The 16,865-nt window shown below is 53.8% G+C and overlaps 1 protein-coding gene across 1 annotated transcript in view; it reads left to right on the top strand.

Moving 5' to 3' along the window:
* PTPRN2 (protein tyrosine phosphatase, receptor type, N polypeptide 2) overlaps window positions 1–16,865 on the top strand; it is a 789,125-nt gene that overhangs the window by 42,731 nt on the left and 729,529 nt on the right. Inside the window, exon 2 of the mRNA XM_011941545.1 lies at window positions 15,844–15,957. Within this exon, the coding sequence (XP_011796935.1) occupies window positions 15,844–15,957 (114 nt within the window). The remainder of the gene's footprint in view (window positions 1–15,843; window positions 15,958–16,865) is intronic.

The raw sequence follows: 16,865 nt of genomic DNA, 5'->3' as shown, positions 1-16,865 counted from the left end.
AGGTGACGGATATGTTAACTAGCGTGATTTAATTATTCCACATGGTATTCATAAATCGTAACATTGCCTTGTACCCATTGATACGGTTTGGCTGTGTCCCCACCCAAATCTCGTCTCGAATTGTCATCCCCACGTGTCGGGGAGGGACCTGGCGGGAGGCGACTGGATCATGGGGGTGGTTTCCGTCGTGCTGTTCTCGTGACAGTGAGGGAGTTCTCCTGAGAGCTGGTGGTTTAAAAGTGTAGCACTCCCCTCACCCCCACTCCTTCTGCCGCCTCGTGAAGAAGTCTCCTTCGCCTTTTGCCGTGACTAGTTTCTTGAGGCCTCCTCAGCCCTGTGGGACTGTGAGTCAATTAACTCTCTTTTCTTCATAAATTACCTAGTCTTGGGTAGTTCTTTATAGCAGTGTGAAAATGGACACCCATAAATATATACAATTGTAAATTATAAAATGTGTGTGACCAAGTCATTTTCCTTCCTCAGCCTCCGTTTCCCCACCTGGGATGAGTGGACAGCATTGGAAAGCTCTGGGTGACTGCTGCTGCCACACCAGCTTTGGCCCCAGCTCGTAGCTTCAGGAGGATTTTCCACGGGGGTGGAAGACCCTGTCCCTTCTACCTGGGGCTTCCAAAGCCAGTGGCCTTTGCCTTTGTTCTTTCTCTTGCTCCATCCCCCTCGAAAATACAAGTCCTCCTGAGCCTCCAAAGCTTACTCTTCATAAAACCCTCTGTGGCCTCCTATAAGAACATGCCCTCTCCAGACAAAGCTCTGCTTACCAAAGTAGCTCACAACAAAACCCAAATGAAGACAAAAAACCTGTGTTCCCGTTGGCCAGGAGACAGCCCGTTAGGTTTTCTCTCCTTGTTAACGTCTAGTCAGATGACTTCTGTAGGTTCAAGGCTCTGCTGGGAGGGGTGTTTATGCCGTCAGGGTTGAGCAGACAGAGGCCTAGACCATCAGACAGTCACGTGGGCTGTAGGGGTCCTGCCAGGACCGCTCCCAGACAGCGGGGTCCACCCTCAGAGAGGGAGCGCTGGGGCCGTGGACATGACCGTCACCCACATTTCGTCGTCCAGAATTTCTCCCGCCCACTGCAGTCTGGGTGCCCGCACCATACATTCCCTCCATGGCGTAACTGAGGCCTTGGGTCCAAGCTGTCTTCTGCCTAAAGCTCTGTTTTGGGCATCGTCCATCAGCGTCTGGGTTCTCACCTCACACAGTACGATTCCCTTACTGACAGGGTCATGTGCAAACCAACAGGGCAGCAGTGATTCCCAGGGAAACAGCTGCATGAGCTGGTGAAGTGCCCGGGTCCCCTGGACCCCTCTCCTAAACCCACCGATGAAAGATGCCAGAGTCTGTTCCTGCACATTCCAAATCAGAGCATCTTTTCTGTCAGGACTGAGCTTGGGGACAGTGACCACCTCCAGCAACACAGCCTCACTTGTTCTTTCTTGGTGGGTTATGTGTGGGGACTTTTTCATTTTTATATCTCTTTTATTCTTGGGCTAGAAAAATCTGGTTTTGCATGTTTTATGCAATTCCAAATTCCTGTGTGTCATTTCAGCCCAGACTCTGGAGTTTCTTATATTAAATGCCGGTGAATATAATTAGCATTCAAGACCCGGTGCAAGGTGCTGCAAGTGTTAATTTTAACAGTCAATTATGTGTCTTCAGTTTGGTTGAGGAGCTGCCCCTTCGGGAGGCCTAAACCTGAAACGGTCCCCGCTGCCTGCGACTGGGGCCAATGCTCCGCGTTGGACAGAGCTCCTGATGATGGCTCAGCCCCTCCCATATTGCTTCTCGTTACTAAACAGCCTTGTTCCTGCTGAAGCCAGCTCTTCCCCAGCCTGGCCTGGCTTGGGGCCGGTGTGGCATTGCTGGAGCTACCCAGTCTGTGCCGTCCCGGATTCCTCTTGGGGGAGGCCCTGCCCTTTGCTGCCGGTTGTCACAGCTTCTGAGGGCCCAGGTGCCGGCTCCTCGGCAGGGGGACATGTTGTGTTTCGGAAGGTGCTGGGGTCTGACCCTTTCGTGTGGGGGTCTGGGTGACATGTAAGGGGCTGTCTTTCCCCCAATGGGAATTTCTGGGCCTTATCTTGGGGCATGGCGGTGTGAAGTGTGTGTTCATTGCTCTGTTCACTGGTCTTTGGGAGCTAAATTTAAACTCATCCCGATGCCTGGAAATGCAGTCTAGACCCTCCACGGAAGCCTTCACCTGAGCTCGATTGTGGCTGTGATTCCACCAGGAGCAGCTGCCACAGCCTGTGTGCCACAAGGGTGGCTGCCCGAGCCTCTGTGCAGGCCCCGCTTGCAGGTGTCGGGTGTAAAACCAGAAGTGGGGCTGTTGGATCATCTGCTAATTCCACGTCGAATTTTTCCCGTGTGCTTTCCACGGCGACTGCAGCACGTTGCGTTCCTGCCCATGGAGCACAGGGGCCCAGTTTCTCCACGTCCTCGCACGCACGCATGCGTTATTTTTGGTTTTGTTGCGTTTTGTTTTCTCATAGTAGACGCCCTGCTGAGCGGGCAGTGGGTCTCACCGTGGTTTTGATTTGCATTTCCCTGACGCTGGTGATGCTGGGCGCCTTCCCTGTGCTTTCAGCTATTTCTACATCTTCTCTGGGGAAACGTCTACTCAGGGCCTTTACCCGTTTTTAATCAGGTTGTTTGTTTTTTTGCTGTTGTTTTTGAGTCGTGGTTCTTTATGTATTTTGGATACAAAGCCCTTATCAGATAGATGAGGGCGAATCTGTCCCCATTCCCTGGCTGCGTTTTCATGCTGCTAATAGTGTCCTTCGATGCACAGCAGTTTTAATTTTGATGGTTACCTTCTTTTTTTTTTTTTTTTGAGACGGAATTTCACTCTTGTTGCCCAGGCTGGAGTGCAGTGGCGCGATCTCGGCTCACGGCAACCTCTGCCTCCCGGGTTCAAGCGATTCTCCTGCCTCAGCCTCCCAAGTAGCTGGGACGACAGGCGTGCACCACCACTGCCGGCTAATTTTTTGTAGTTTGAGTAGAGATGGGGTTTCTCCATGTTGGCCAGGTGAAGGTTACATTCTTTTATTTTATTCTGAATTGCTTTTTAAATTGTCCCCACCCCCACTTTTTTTAAAAAAAACACCTATTTATCTTGACTTTACCTAGATTGCCAGTTTCTTAAGACCAGGATTCTCCTGTTCCCAGTCCTGCTCCAGACGGAGTGTTGGTGATTTGTGCTTGGTACTGGCCACTCCGCCTCTGAGTCTGTTTACTGGGAGAAGTGAAGGTGGCTGAGCAGGGTGATGGTTCTTGTCCCTCTTCATGGTGCTCAGCCATGAGCTGAGCATTTGGGGATGAACCTACGAGGTCGTAGCCAGCAGTGCCTGGCCTGAGCTGAGTGACTTGCCACTCTGTGGTTCTCTGCTTCCATCAGGGTGAGCTCCCCGCTGGGGCAGATAGCCCAGAATCAGTGGCTCCACCCAGGGGATCATTCCTGGTTCATTCCCACGGCAGGGCCTCAGCCCTCTGTCTAGAGATGCTGCCTCTTCTGCAGACAGCACTGGGCGGCACGTGGTGTCCAGCCACAGGCCACATTCGGGGACTGGGGAGGAACATGGAGGCCGCTGACTCTCCTGTTTCTGGGTCACACTAAGTGGTTGCTCTTGCAGGGCACCCATGGGAGAGAACGAGTCACCTGTGGTGCTTAAGTCCATGCAGAGCTGGTCACTGGCATGTGCTGGCTGAAAAGAACCCAGCGATTGTCCACCCTGCCTTTCTCCTTCCCTTTTCAAGCCCCCGAGGACTTAATTTTTTCTAGATCTTGGCTCAAGTGACCGCAGTGATGAGGTTTCCTGAGCTCCTGGTGGTCTGGAATGGTCCATCCTGTTTCCTTAACTCCCTCGTGGATGCTAAGTGTCAGTCAGACTTTTCTGCAGCTACCCATTCCTGTGTGGGCTCCAGCAAGGTACCCAACCTCTCTGGGCTCTAGTTTCTGAATGTGGAATGGGGACCATGACAGTTTATGGCACTAAGGGTTATAAGGATTAGCTGAGTTGACTGTGTGAGTGTGAGTGACGTCTGTGGGCGTCGGCTCCTATGTTGAGTGTGTGGGTGTGAGTGACGTCTGCGGGCGTCGGTTCTTATGGCAAGAGTGAGTGTGAGTGATGTCTGCAGGTATTGGCTCTTATGTGAGTCTGTGAGTGACGTCTGCGGGCGTCGGCTCCTATGTTGAGTGTGTGGGTGACGTCTGCAGGCGTTGGCTCTGATGTTGAGAGTCACCGTACAAGGACCTGAGGATTTGATGAGTTGTTTGCAGAATCGGACACTCTGCCAGTCACTCCATGTAACTATGATGACCGCGTTTTCTCAGTCAAATGCACCCACAATCCAAAGTGAAAACGAGGGCTCGGTAGAGGACGGCCTAGAGCAGCCAAGTGGGACCATGTGGACAGATCTTGGGGTGCGACTCCCAGGCCGACTTTGAGCAAGTTCCTCAACCGCTCTGTGCCTTAATTTCCACATGGTGTAAATGGGATCATAATACGCAGTGTCGTAGTCCATGAAGGCTGCTCAAAGTGCCACCTCCTGGGGGGCTTAGAAGCAGCAGACACTGATTTCTCACAGCTCTGGAGGCTGGAAGCCAAGGTCAGGGCCCCGGCAGGGTTGACGTCTGGTGTCCGGCGAGGCCCTTCCTGGCTCATCCATGGTGCCTCCTCACCTGTCCTCATGCGGCCGGAGGGTGAGCAGTCCTTGGCGCCTCCATAACAGTGCTGATCCACCACGAGGCTCCACCTCCCTGCCTCTCAGCCGTCCGCCTGCTAACACCAGCACCCGGGGCTGGTTTCAGCACACAGCCTGTTGCACAGAGGAGCCGCCTCATGGGCTTGGGGTGGGGGTTTAAAGCATCCTTAGAAGTAAAATGCTGGGAAGTGCTGGGTGTGCCGGTGCTCAGTGAGGGAGGCATGACTGGCTGTGTTCTTGGCACCGTCTTCACTGTCCTCCCCTCCTACCCTGCTCCTTACCTCCTGGAAGGACCACACACCTGCCACGCCTCCCCCTGCCCCACCTGGCCAGCGTGTGCCTGGGCCCCTCAGTACTGCCGGCTGACGCCCTCAGACACCTGTGACTTCTGTAGTGCACCTCCCCCGGGGCAGTGGGCTGGCTGTGTGCCGCTGGATTTACCGTGCCAGGCCTCACTGCGATCCCTGGGTAGTAGGAGGAACGGAGGCCCCGCTTGTCGCACAGGGAAGGTGACCTCTCCTGGATTTAGCGTCCCAGGTCTCACTGGGATCCCTGGGTGGTGGGAGGCACGGAGGCCCGCTTGTCGCACAGGGAAGCTGGGATCTCCTGGATTTACCATCCCAGGCCTCACTGCAATCCCTGGGTAGTAGGAGGAACGGAGGCCCCGCTTGTCGCACACGGAAGCTGGTCTCTCCGGACAGTGAGACTCCTGCTGTGAGTGCAGGTGCTGCCTGGGCACGGGGCTCCTCCCCAGGCAGAGCCTTACGCTGCTCTGCAGATGCATAGGCTGTGCTGGCCGCTCCCAGGCACTGTCACTCTGTCCCCTGCCTTCTGCTGCCTGTCAGTGGCTGCTCTGAACTGTACCAAATCCTTGAAAATGAAGGAATTTCCAGCGAAATAGGGTCTCGGCTTATCTTTGGGTTTCATTAAGAACTAAGCTGCTCAGACTTCACAGCAGTCCTGCCATGGACGCAGCCCACAAATCGACGGCCTCTTAAATCTGACCTGGGCGTGTGGCGAGCCAGTGCCTATTTCCTTGGACCTCAGAAGCCATTGCTGTCTCTCAGGATTCACCTTTGGCCTCTTGGAATTTTTGCAACAGTTTTGACTGTGTGCCATGACAGCAGTTTCTACTCCCTGAGAACAGCAGCCCTTTCACAGCTTCCCTGCAGAAATGTATGTGGCAGGGGCTTGATCAGTTCAGATAAAGGGCTTTTTCTCCCTCTGGAGAATTCCTTTCAACAGGATTCTGAACTGTCATTACTTCTCCCTTCTCCAAAAATAGCGGGGGAGATTTTATTCTTGTCGCCACACCCCTGGGGACCCCGATGGAGCAGTGGGCTCCCCCGTCTGTGGTGCTGCTGTGCGAAGCCCCGTGGGACCGAGGGAACCCTGGCAATGCTGTCAGCTCCCTGTAGGGAGGGAACTTCAGAGGCAGCTCCAGCGTCCCAGGGTACTGGGATTTACAGATCGAAGGTACTTTGGCAGTGTCAGCTTCCCTGTGCAACAGTGGGAGAGGGGCAGGGTCCTGAGGGACCCCAGAAGGGGAGGCAGGAAAGAATGAAAGAGTGACCTAGTCTGGTACAGCAGGACACCTGGAGCGTGGCTGTCCGAGGCTGGCGAGGGTCCTTCTGGTATTCTGAGTGTGAGTGAGTAGCGAGTGTGTGTATGAGAGCGTGTACATGTGTGAGCATGTGAGAACATACAGTGTGTGCATGTGCGTGTGTGAGAATGTGTGTGTGAGAACGTGTACATGTGTGAATGTGTGCATGTGAGAATGTGCATGTGTGTGCATGTGAGAATATGAACATGTGTGAAAACGTGTGCAAGAGAATGTGTGCATGTGTGTGCATGTGAGACTGTGTATGTGTGTGCATGTGAGAACGTGTGCATGACAATGTGTACGTGTGCATGTGTGAGAACGTGTGCATGTATGCATGTGAGAATGCGTGAATGTGCATATGAGAATGTGCGTGTGTGAGAACGTGTGCATGTGTGAGAATGTGTGCATCTCTGTGCAAACCTGCATGTGTGAATGTGTGCATGTGAGAATGTGTGTGCATGTGCATCTGAAAACGTGCATGTGTGCATGTGAGAATGCATGTGTGTGCATGTGAGAATGTGCATGTGAGAATGTGTGAGCATGTGCATGTGCGTGAAAATGTGTGCATGTGGGAGAATGTGTGAGCACGTGCATGTGTGTGAAAATGTGTGCATGTGAGAATGTGCACATCTGTGAGAATGTGCATCTGGGAGCATGTGTGAGGATATGTGTATATGTGAGAATGTGTGCATTGTGTGGTTGTGTGTCTGCATATTTGCGTGTGTGTGCATATATTATGCATGGTGTGAATGTGTCTGTGTACGTGGTTGCTTGTGCATTGTGCACACACGTGTACAAGTGTGCATTAATTCTCCTGTTGTACTGGGCAGCAGTGTCTTGTCTCTTGGCCCCTCACTCTGGCCGACTGAGTCTGCCACCAGCATCTTCAGGCCTGAGTCAGAGCAGGCCCCTGAGCCATGTCTTCGATGAAGAACTGGCATTGCAGGGAGGCAGCCACGAGGGGTCACTGGTGCTGCTTGGTCCTCACTGGCCTCCCGGGTGACCGCAGCCTCTGGGCCTCGCCTTGTTTGGATGCAGGGAGGGAGTGAGTGACAGACCAGCTTGAAGAAACATAGCAGGATGCCATTGTTTCATCAGAGGCCGCTGCGCTCCCTCCCTGGCTGCCGGACGCAGGGCCTGTGGTGGGTATAGCCTGTGGGGCCCAAGATGTGACCCGGTTCTCCCTAGAAGGTGCGTCCTGAGCCCTGCAACGTTGCTGTTTCTAGGCTCTGGGTTCAGTGCCGGAGAACAGGGCGTTCTCCTCCTGGGCTTCCCAGGTGTGTTCCCAGGGAGCTGCGTGAGACTGGCCGCCCATTGCTTTTGTCTGGGCAGGGTCATCTGGCAGCCAGATGAGCGGATGCGTTGGTGTTTGCTATGGACAGTATTCTGCAAACCTGAGTGTGTGTCTCAGCGATGGCTTTGTGACAGTTCTAGAAACGGTCGCGGTCCCTGCCCAGCCCTGGAACGTGCTTGCGCTTGCTCCGCCGGGCTCTGCCTGACCCGTGGTTTGCCGCGTCTCTCGCCTGCCCTTCTGGTTGGAATACAGCCTCCAACGCCTCTCATCTGCGAAGGCTTCACGATTGGGGTGCCTTTTCTGCCCATCCCTTCTTGCTCACAATTCAAGAACTTTGTTCTGACAGTTTCCAGGGAGCTGAGACAAATCAGTTTTTACGTGCATCCCATGTACCTTAGTTACACTGTTTACACAAATGACTGAATGGGTATGTGTGTTGCCCTTATTTCAAACAGTGCCCTAAGCTAATTGCCTCCCTTTGAAATACGAAATTAAGTGATCATATTGTATTCGTTAATTTCCAAGTCCTGTTATATTTCCATAAATAAATAAGAGATATTTAAAAAAAGACATAAGTAAAAGTAGGTCAAGATATTAGCAAAAGGGGAAAAGACGATGGTTAGTTCACTGGAATCTGTGCCATAGGAGCCTGTAAGCAAGTGGTGTCCCTGCCCATGAGCTGGTCATGCTCACGGTGTTTGGTGGAAGGAAGGTGGTCCTGGCTGTGGGGCCTGGGGGACCCTCTGTGGATCTCTGTGGAGAATTGTGGGGTAACACAGTGAGCGACATTTCTCAGCACATGCACAGTGAGAGTCTCTGGGCCATTTCTCCTAGGATGTCCTCTAGGGCAGGCCTGGACGTGTCACTCAGGATGTCGTTGAGCGCAGGCCTGGGCATATCACCTAAGCAAGGTGTGGCACGAGCACTTTGCTCACGGGGGATCAAAGCCGCCTGGTTCACCTCACAGCTTTCTGGTGCTCCGATCTGATGGTTCTGGGCTAGTGCTGTGGGTGTCCCGAGAGTGGAGGCTCAGCATCTGCAAGCATCCGGACCCCCTGGGGGCACCCTGGACAGCAGAGCCCACCCTTCCTCTGAAGACAGAGGTCCACTAGGATCACCTGCTTCACGTGTGGAACTGGGGATGGAAATGCTGGGGGTCACTGGGCCCTCTGAGCCCGTGCAGAGAGAGAGTAAGGGAAGGGGCGGAGGCACACGGCCACCTGAGAACTTCCGAGCCTCATGACGGCCCCTCCGAGGGAGCCCCCACTGCCAGCCCCTTTGGTGCCCAGTGAGTCTTTCATCCAAGTGGGTCATTGCCAGGGGGTGAGGACTTCTAAATCTATGTGAGATTTCAACAAATGAGGCTTCTAGCTGATGGTCTTAAACACTTCCACGGACATCTCCATTTTCTTTTAGACAAATGGGAAAACACCAGTTATAGTCATTCACTAACATCCTTTTAATCTGCACTGGGTACAAGGCACTGTACCAGATACTGTGGGGGCGTGAAGAGGCTGCAGCTGTGACCCCTGCTTTCTGGGAACTCATGGTGCCACCAGGGAGAGGGGGGTCCTGCAGGGTGGTAGAGGTGAGGGGGGTCCTGGGGCGGTAGAGGTGAGGTGCTGTCTTGTCCATGTGGAGACTGTGAGTGTATGCATGTGGGCGTGTGAGTTTGTGCATGTGCGCTTGTGTACCCCTGTATATGAGTTAGTGTGTCTGGGTGTTTGCGTGTGTGTGCATTTGCACATGTGTGACTGTGCATGTGCTCCTGTGTGTGTTTGCACAAACAAGTGCATGCAAATGAGTGCACACCTGTGTGTGCGTATATGTTGGAATGTTCACGTGGGTGCATACGAGTGTGAGTGTGTGTATGTGAGTGTCCCGTGCATGGGAGAAGTGTGTGAAAATGTGTGTGTTGGTGCATGCAGGTATGAATGTGCATACGTGCACCACGTACACACACGTGTGGTGTAAGTGGAGGGATGTATGCAGCCCCACAGACTCAGAATAGAAGCGGGCTGGAAGCTTGGTCCTGGAGGAGGCCTGCGCTAGGCCTGGGTTTGTGTTTTGGGGACAGTGACACTTGTGAACGAAATTACTTTGGCCTGTGGGAACAGTGCTCCAAGGACCACTGGTTAAAGCAAATGACCAAGATAAATGAGCTCTTTTTCTTATTTCTCCAAAAATCCAACAACAGAAAATGCTCAATATTTTCTCTTTCAAATGGAAGAAACTGACCACCCAATTCTAGACTATTGTTAATAAAAATGTTTCTAAGCAAACCTTTTGCTCCTCAGATTTTTGTGTCCATTGTCCTGGGCCCTGTTCATCCACCGCTCTGCATCCTGGACGTTCCTTCTCTCGCTGTCTTTAGCACTGTCCATGCCGGTCCCAGAGGCAGTGGGGTCCAGCCTTTTGTCTGCACAGTGAAGGGGGCTGCATCCTAGAACTCTGGGGATGTGAGGCCCCCCGGTTCACTGAGTCCCTGAGATCGGAGTTCCAGGCCAGGCAGAGTTCCTGTCACGGAACACCTGCCATGTCTTGCCTCTCCCAGCCCGGGCAGCAAGAAGCCTTCCTTTCTGTTGCAGAAAAAGACTCATCCTACAGAACATCTCCCAGAATATTCCCCTCCCCCACGAGCCTGTCTGTGCATGGGCTCGGTAGCGTGTGGAAGGGCCTGGTTGCTGCTGCTGGCAGAAGGATGCGTGTCGACCTGAGGTTCGCCTCGTAAATGGCTCCAGTCTATCTAGGTCTCTGGTCTCCATGACCTCCATCCTCACTTAGCCACGATCCCCTGGGTGGGGCTGCCCCGTTCACCCGCCATGGGCTCCTGGCAATCTCCAGCCCTTGCCAGGGAGATCTGTTTTAAAATGCAGACCCATTCAAGAGTCTGCCCTGCCTGGAACAGCACCCAAGTGGAGCTGGCCTCCTCTAGCTCCTGGGATGAAGGCCACTGCCTCTGATTCCCGCAGGCTCTGCACGATCTGCTTGACTGGCTTGACCAGCTTGGTGCCCTCTCCTGCCTGATCCAGAGCTGCAAGGCCTTGTCTCCACTGCCCACTGGGGCTGACCAGGGCCGGGTGCTGCCATGCACAGAGTTGCTCCCTCCCCGCCGCCCACCAGGGCCAGGTGCTGCCATGCATGGAACTGCTCCCTCAGCCTGGAGTGTCCTCGATGTCCTCAGGCCGGCCGCTGTTCGTTCTCTGACTGCTGGATGAGATCAGCACCCTCTGTCAGGTTCTCTCGTGCCCTTTTTTGCAGCCTGTCCACAATCATAACTGAACCATCAGTGGTGAACATCTGTTGCCCCAGGATCCTGGAAGCTCTGATGTATGGAGCCTGCAGTGTCCGCTTTTTCTGTGTGCGTGTCTCCCAGCTGTCCTGGCCTGGCCATGCAAGCGGGATGCAGGGCAGAGCTGTGCCTTTCCTGGGACGAGGGTGTGGGGTGGAGGCAGCTGAGCAGCAGGCATGGCACTGACCCGCTCCCAGAACAGGAAGGGGCTTTGCAAGGCGCAGGCAATGCTGGGGAGAGAAATGACGAGCTGCGTTGACGAGAGCACCCAACGCTGCAGGGAAGACAGAGGCAGAAGGCATGAAGCCGTCATTGAGGAGCGCCTAGGGGTTAGGTTTCCACACAGAGGCACGGGCAGTGTCTGTTTGTTGGAAGGGTTGATGATGTTGGACTAGCGGCATCCTTGGGCGTGCACAGTAAGTTTGGCAGTTAAGCATGTTAGTGGCTGTGCACATGTGCGTGTATGAGTTAGGAGCTGTGCACGTGTTTCTGTATAAGAATTCACACATATACATATATTTGCACATGAGTGTTTTGATGGCGGCAGTAGCTGAGGACAGGTGGACAGGGAGCCCAGTTTTCACAGGCAAACCCGTTCTCCTCTCCCGTGATTTTCAGACAGCTCCCAATGGGAACTCAGTGGTGAGACTTGGAATCAAGGTTGTGCATGGAAGGCACATTCTGGACAAAGAGCAGGGCCCTGGTTCTGAGAGTCTCACGGACAGGCTCCATCACCCGAGGCCTCCACTGCTGCTGCGGCGATGTGCTTCCAGCTGGGAGCTCGGCATGGCCCGCAGGACCGCAGAGCTGGACGGGTCAGTCTGGGCTTCGATGATGGGGCTATGTCGATGGGGTGCAGGGCCATGGTGCAGGAAACACAGTCAGTAGAAGAGAGTTCATGAGGGGACCCCGAGCCAGGTCAGATCCCAGGTGGGGTCTTGGCGGCGTCCCAAGAATACGAAGGCAGGAGTCCTGCAGAGGACGGTGTAAAGGTAAACTGAGGCTGGAGCCAAACGGGGAACGAAGACACAAGGCAAATGGCAGTGAGAATAGCCTTTCATTAGGGCTTGCGGGTGAGGTTCCTCGGTCCAAAGGCATGGGCTGAGGAAGTCGCGCTGAGGGAGGAGTGTAGGGCCCTTCTTATAGCCTGAGAGGTGGGAAGCTGGTTGTCAAAACAGGGGGTCTTGAAACTACTAGGGTAGGAGTTGAGTAAGGGTCACAGGGAAGAGGTCTTTGGAAACTGTCAACCGAAACTGCTGTTTACGAACTTGTGGAATGCAGGTGAGCTGCAGGTCATGGGGGAGTGTGGTTGCCCAGCCGGAACCTCTGACGTATGCAAGTCTGCGGGTGTGTACAAGGAGGAAGGGAAGTCTCGAACAAAGGGCCTGCTACGCCGGGTGGCGCCGCCATGTCGGGTCTAGATCCCTGCCTAACAGACGGGGCCTGAGGGTTAGGGGCTCTGGGTAGTTTCCAGGGTGATTAAATGGTCAGTGGTGAGGCAACTTCAGTGTGCCACTTCCCGAGATTGTTTCAGAGGCTGCGCCCCACGTCTGAGACGGGGGAGTTCAGCCTGGACTGGTGGGAGCTTTGGTTCTCTGGCTCCAGCACCTCTGCTGTGTGGATCAGCCCTGGCGTCCCGACTCTGGAGTCTCATCACTCCTGATGCCTTCCTGATTGAGATTTCACTTTCCAGTCCTTTTTTCTAGTATGTTCATAGAGAGCTTTTGGGGTCCTGCCTTTTAGCCAAGTGACCCAGAAGAACAAAGCAATACTTTCAAAATTCTGGCCACATAAAAATCGGTTCTATCAAATGTATTTAGGAATTTCCTTAATTTTCTATTTCACTACTAGGCTGTATCCATATTTGGGGGAATCCAGTACCCTTAAAATCAAGCAGGGTGGCAGTGAGCCTGGGCGTGATCTGTGGGAGCTTCTGGGCTCCTTCCTTCTGGTCACAATCATCTTCAACAACCCTTATTGCTGAGTATTTACTAGAATAAAGGACACCCATATCATGAAGTTCTTTAAATATGGAGATGTTGAATTTCATTGTTGAAAAATGCATTGGGTGAAAAATCATGAGATACCGATAAGCACCTATGACAGCAGCCAAACACCAGAACATCTACACCACCAAGAGCTGCTGAGGAGGTGGGTGATGGGGACACCGCCAAGAGCTGCTGAGGACGCGGGCGATGGGACGCCACCGTGGCTGCTGGGAGTGAGGACCCGGGCGACGGGGACGCCACCGTGGCTGCTGGGAGTGAAAAATGGCGCGGTCACTGTTATGCTGATTGTCATTGTGGCGAGGACGTGAGCGTCGGGAGACTGTGTGTGTGAGGGAGGCTGTGTGTGCGTGTGTGAGAGGCTGTGTGTGTGACGCTGTGTGTGAGGTAGGCTGTGTGTGTGTGAGGGAGGCTGTGTGTGCGTGTGTGAGAGGCTGTGTGTGTGACGCTGTGTGTGAGGTAGGCTGTGTGTGTGTGAGGGAGGCTGTGTGTGTGTGTATGTGTGTGAGGATGCATGGAAAATATTCATACTTTCCACTCAATTTTGCGGTAATCTAAACTGTTCTAAAAATAAAGCCTATTAACAATGCACTGGGGATGGTGTCTGTGTCCATTGCATTCAGCACAGGGATAGTCTAAGGCATAGAGAAGCAATGGTTAATTTATTTCAACTATCAAGTAGTTAAAATTATTAGCTAAAACTGATTTTAAAAGCACAAACATTATGCATTACATTCTATATATTCTAAATAGATGTTTAAAAGACAGTTTTCAAGAAAATGTAATATATATTATTCTGAAAATATATTTGTGACATTGTATGAAAGAAACAAAATTTAAAGAATGAGGCTGTTACGCTTGAGAAATGGTTTGCTTGGAACGTTCCAAAAGTGATAGGAATTGTCCTGGGCCATTTTTCTTTATGAAAAGCTGAACGATTTCATGAGCTTGCTTGGGAAAGGGATTCTCTGCCGCATGTTGGGAAGCTTTGGCTGCTCTCAGATGTGCTTCTCTTACATTTGGTACCGAATTACCAAGTCCTGTGTGCAGACACCTGGAGTGGCTGAGTGGGGCCAGGACCAGCCAGGCTCTGCCATGCCCTGAGCCGGCCACACGTCCATCCCAGGGGTGCATTTTCTAATGTGCACAAGAGGCCGGGAGAGCTGCGGGCAGCCGGGCACCGTCATTGCTCTGGGGCCGGCCAAGAGCGCCTTCCTTCTGAGGGTGGGGAGCGCAGCTCGCGGGCACTGCTGCTGAGTGGAGTCCTGGGCTTCTGAGCCTCCGGTGGCCTCAGGGATGGGAAGACGCTGCCGGCCCTGGCCTAGGATTAGGTGGTCACTGACTTGGGCCCTGCCTGGGGGTCCAGGAACCTGGTTTTTGGTTCTTTCCACCTGTGGCTCACTCCCTCCTCCGTGGCCCCGAAGCCTTGGACCTGAGGCCTAGGAGAGTTTTCTGCATTGTGATCCCGGGGGCTGGGTCATCTCAACGTGCCATCCAGTTCCCGCTAGCTGCCTTTCTGTTTTCAAGATATTTTCATTTGAAACGTAGAGTGCAAATATCAGGTATGTTTGAAGTCATTCCTTATTTTCCCTCTTTGCCCCTTTCTCTCTCCTCCCCTTCTCCCCACTGCTACTTGCATGAAGGGTTCCTGTCTGAGGAAGGCAAAGGAGCGGGCACATCTGCCTGTGTTCCCGCCCTGTGGTGCGGGCCGTCCATCCCAGACGGTGGGGGACTGGGCTCTGCAGGCGTGAACCCCAGAACCCTCTGCCCGTGTGTGGCCTCGCAGGGACTTCGCTCCGGCTCTCAGACAGGAGGCAGCGCGGCCGGGCTGTGCGGAGGGAAACCGCGCAGGCCTGGCGTCTCCTCGCCATTGTACGCCGCCCGCAGCTGCCAGGCTGCCTCCCGGATTCTGTGGGCTTTGCAAAGTCCCATAGAAACCCGCAAGACGCTTGCAATACTCGAGGTTATTTTCTGCTAATCACACGGCCCCGTGTCGTGAGCATATATGTGATACCAGACCAGCAATTACTGCGTCAGCCTGGCCCTGGGCAAATGTGTTTCTGCTAATTACACTTGTTGCATTTGAATGGCTTTCTTCAGCCAAACTGCACGACGAAACCGTAGTGAACAATAAAAGAGACCATTTCCCCTTCCGCCCGGCCTGAAGCTGCAGATGGCCGCCCTGTGTGGAAGCAGTAGTGCCTGAATTAATCTTTTGTGTGCACCAAAGAAAGTAATTTGAATGTTTGAAACCCCACAGGAAGCTTGTCTCAAAGTGAACAATTCGCCAAATAAAGACTAATTAGGGCCTAAATTAATTAGAAGGTGTGGTTGGAAAGGATGTTGATGAGCAGAGTCTGCCATTTCAGACAAATGGAATTGAGCTAAATAAATTAGCCCCATTAGTCCCACGTCGTTCGCCAGCCTGGCGCCTCTCCTGCGCCGCGGAAAGCAGCCTGGGAAGCCGCCCTGGCCTCCCACGCAGCCCGGGAGAGACTCTGCCGGACCTTGGAGCGCCTACAAATTAATATTTGTATTTCCTGGGTTTTCTGTTTTCTTCTGGAAAACCGGCCTGGAATGTTATTGACTTTATTTTTTTGTTGTCACTGAGTGGTCAGAAGCAAGTTTTACATAAAAAATGTGAAATTACATGAAAGGAGGGTTGGGGGGTATGGAGGAAAGCGGAGTGAAAACATTGCAGCCACGCTGGACTTTCTGTCCACTTTGGCATTTGTGTTTTCCGGGATGCTCCGTTTTTATTTCACAAACCAGCATATTCCGGGCGCTCCCGGGTCCTAACTCCCCTCTGGCGACCCGCGCCCCGAAACCTCACGGGGCAGGTGATGCGAACGCATTGCAAGGATGTGAGTGACCTTCCTGCTCCCTGACGATGAAACGTCTCGTTCTGTCTTACCTGCTTCCTCCACAGATGGAGTGTTTGGAAGGTGCCAGAAGGTTCCCGCAATGGACTTCTACCGCTACGAGGTGTCGCCCGTGGCCCTGCAGCGCCTGCGCGTGGCTTTGCAGAAACTCTCCGGCACAGGTAGGGCGGGCGTGGGCCGGGCTGGGCGGCTGCCGCACTGATCCCGCGCGGGCTCTGCTTCTCCTCCTGGGTGGAGAGGAGCTGGGACGGACCCAGTCCGCGAGTGCGGTGGTGAAGGGGCAGATGGCAGCCGGGCGCTGGGCTCACGGGTGCTTCCTGCTGGGATCGTCCGCTCCCGGCTTTGGAGGAACCCAGGCCTGTTGCCTCCTGTGTCTGAGGGAGGAGATGCCGGGAGGCTGCAGTGGCCGCAGCTGGGCCTGGTGCACGGTAGGCGGGCGTCGGCTGCTCACCTGGGCCTGGCTGGGTCCGGAGCAGGTGTGCCTCGGCCTGGAGAGAATCAGCCTCTGCCTGTCGCCGTTGTTGTGAGATTTCTGTTGCCGGTGGTCCCTGCAGGGGTGATGAGAACATAATTTTAAAAATTATGATAATTTAAAAATGATATATGGCAACATGGTAAGACCCCGGAATTACCGGAGCACCGGCCACTGCTGCCCTTCTTTGGCTGTGAAGTGAGGTCTCTTGGTCAGAAGCAGTGCTGTGTGGACACCATAGTGATGGATAAGGCGTTCTGAGTCCGCGGATGGTAATTCTGCCAGGAACACTGCGCCTAGGGAAGGGAAATCCACCTCTGGAGTAAGCTCTAGTCCAGCAAGGACTATTCCCCACCCCTTCTGCAGGGGAAGCTGCTGGCGGAACCACCTGCCCCCGGCGGCTGGCTGATCACCTCGGGAAATGGTGTCATGTTGGGGACTCAGGGCTGGTCTTTGTGGTGGCCGACTGGGGACTCAGGGGTGGCCACAGCAGGGCTGGCCTTGGTGAGTGGGAGCCCAGGCATCACCTCCACCCCTGCCACTGCCTTCACCTCTGCCAGCGCCTCCACCCCTGCCTCCGCCTCCACCCCTGCCTCC

The sequence above is a fragment of the Colobus angolensis genome, unplaced genomic scaffold (assembly GCF_000951035.1).
Source record: "Colobus angolensis palliatus isolate OR3802 unplaced genomic scaffold, Cang.pa_1.0 Scaffold2, whole genome shotgun sequence".
NCBI classification, from domain to species: Eukaryota; Metazoa; Chordata; class Mammalia; order Primates; family Cercopithecidae; genus Colobus; species Colobus angolensis.
This window is presented reverse-complemented; position numbering and strand designations above follow the sequence as displayed.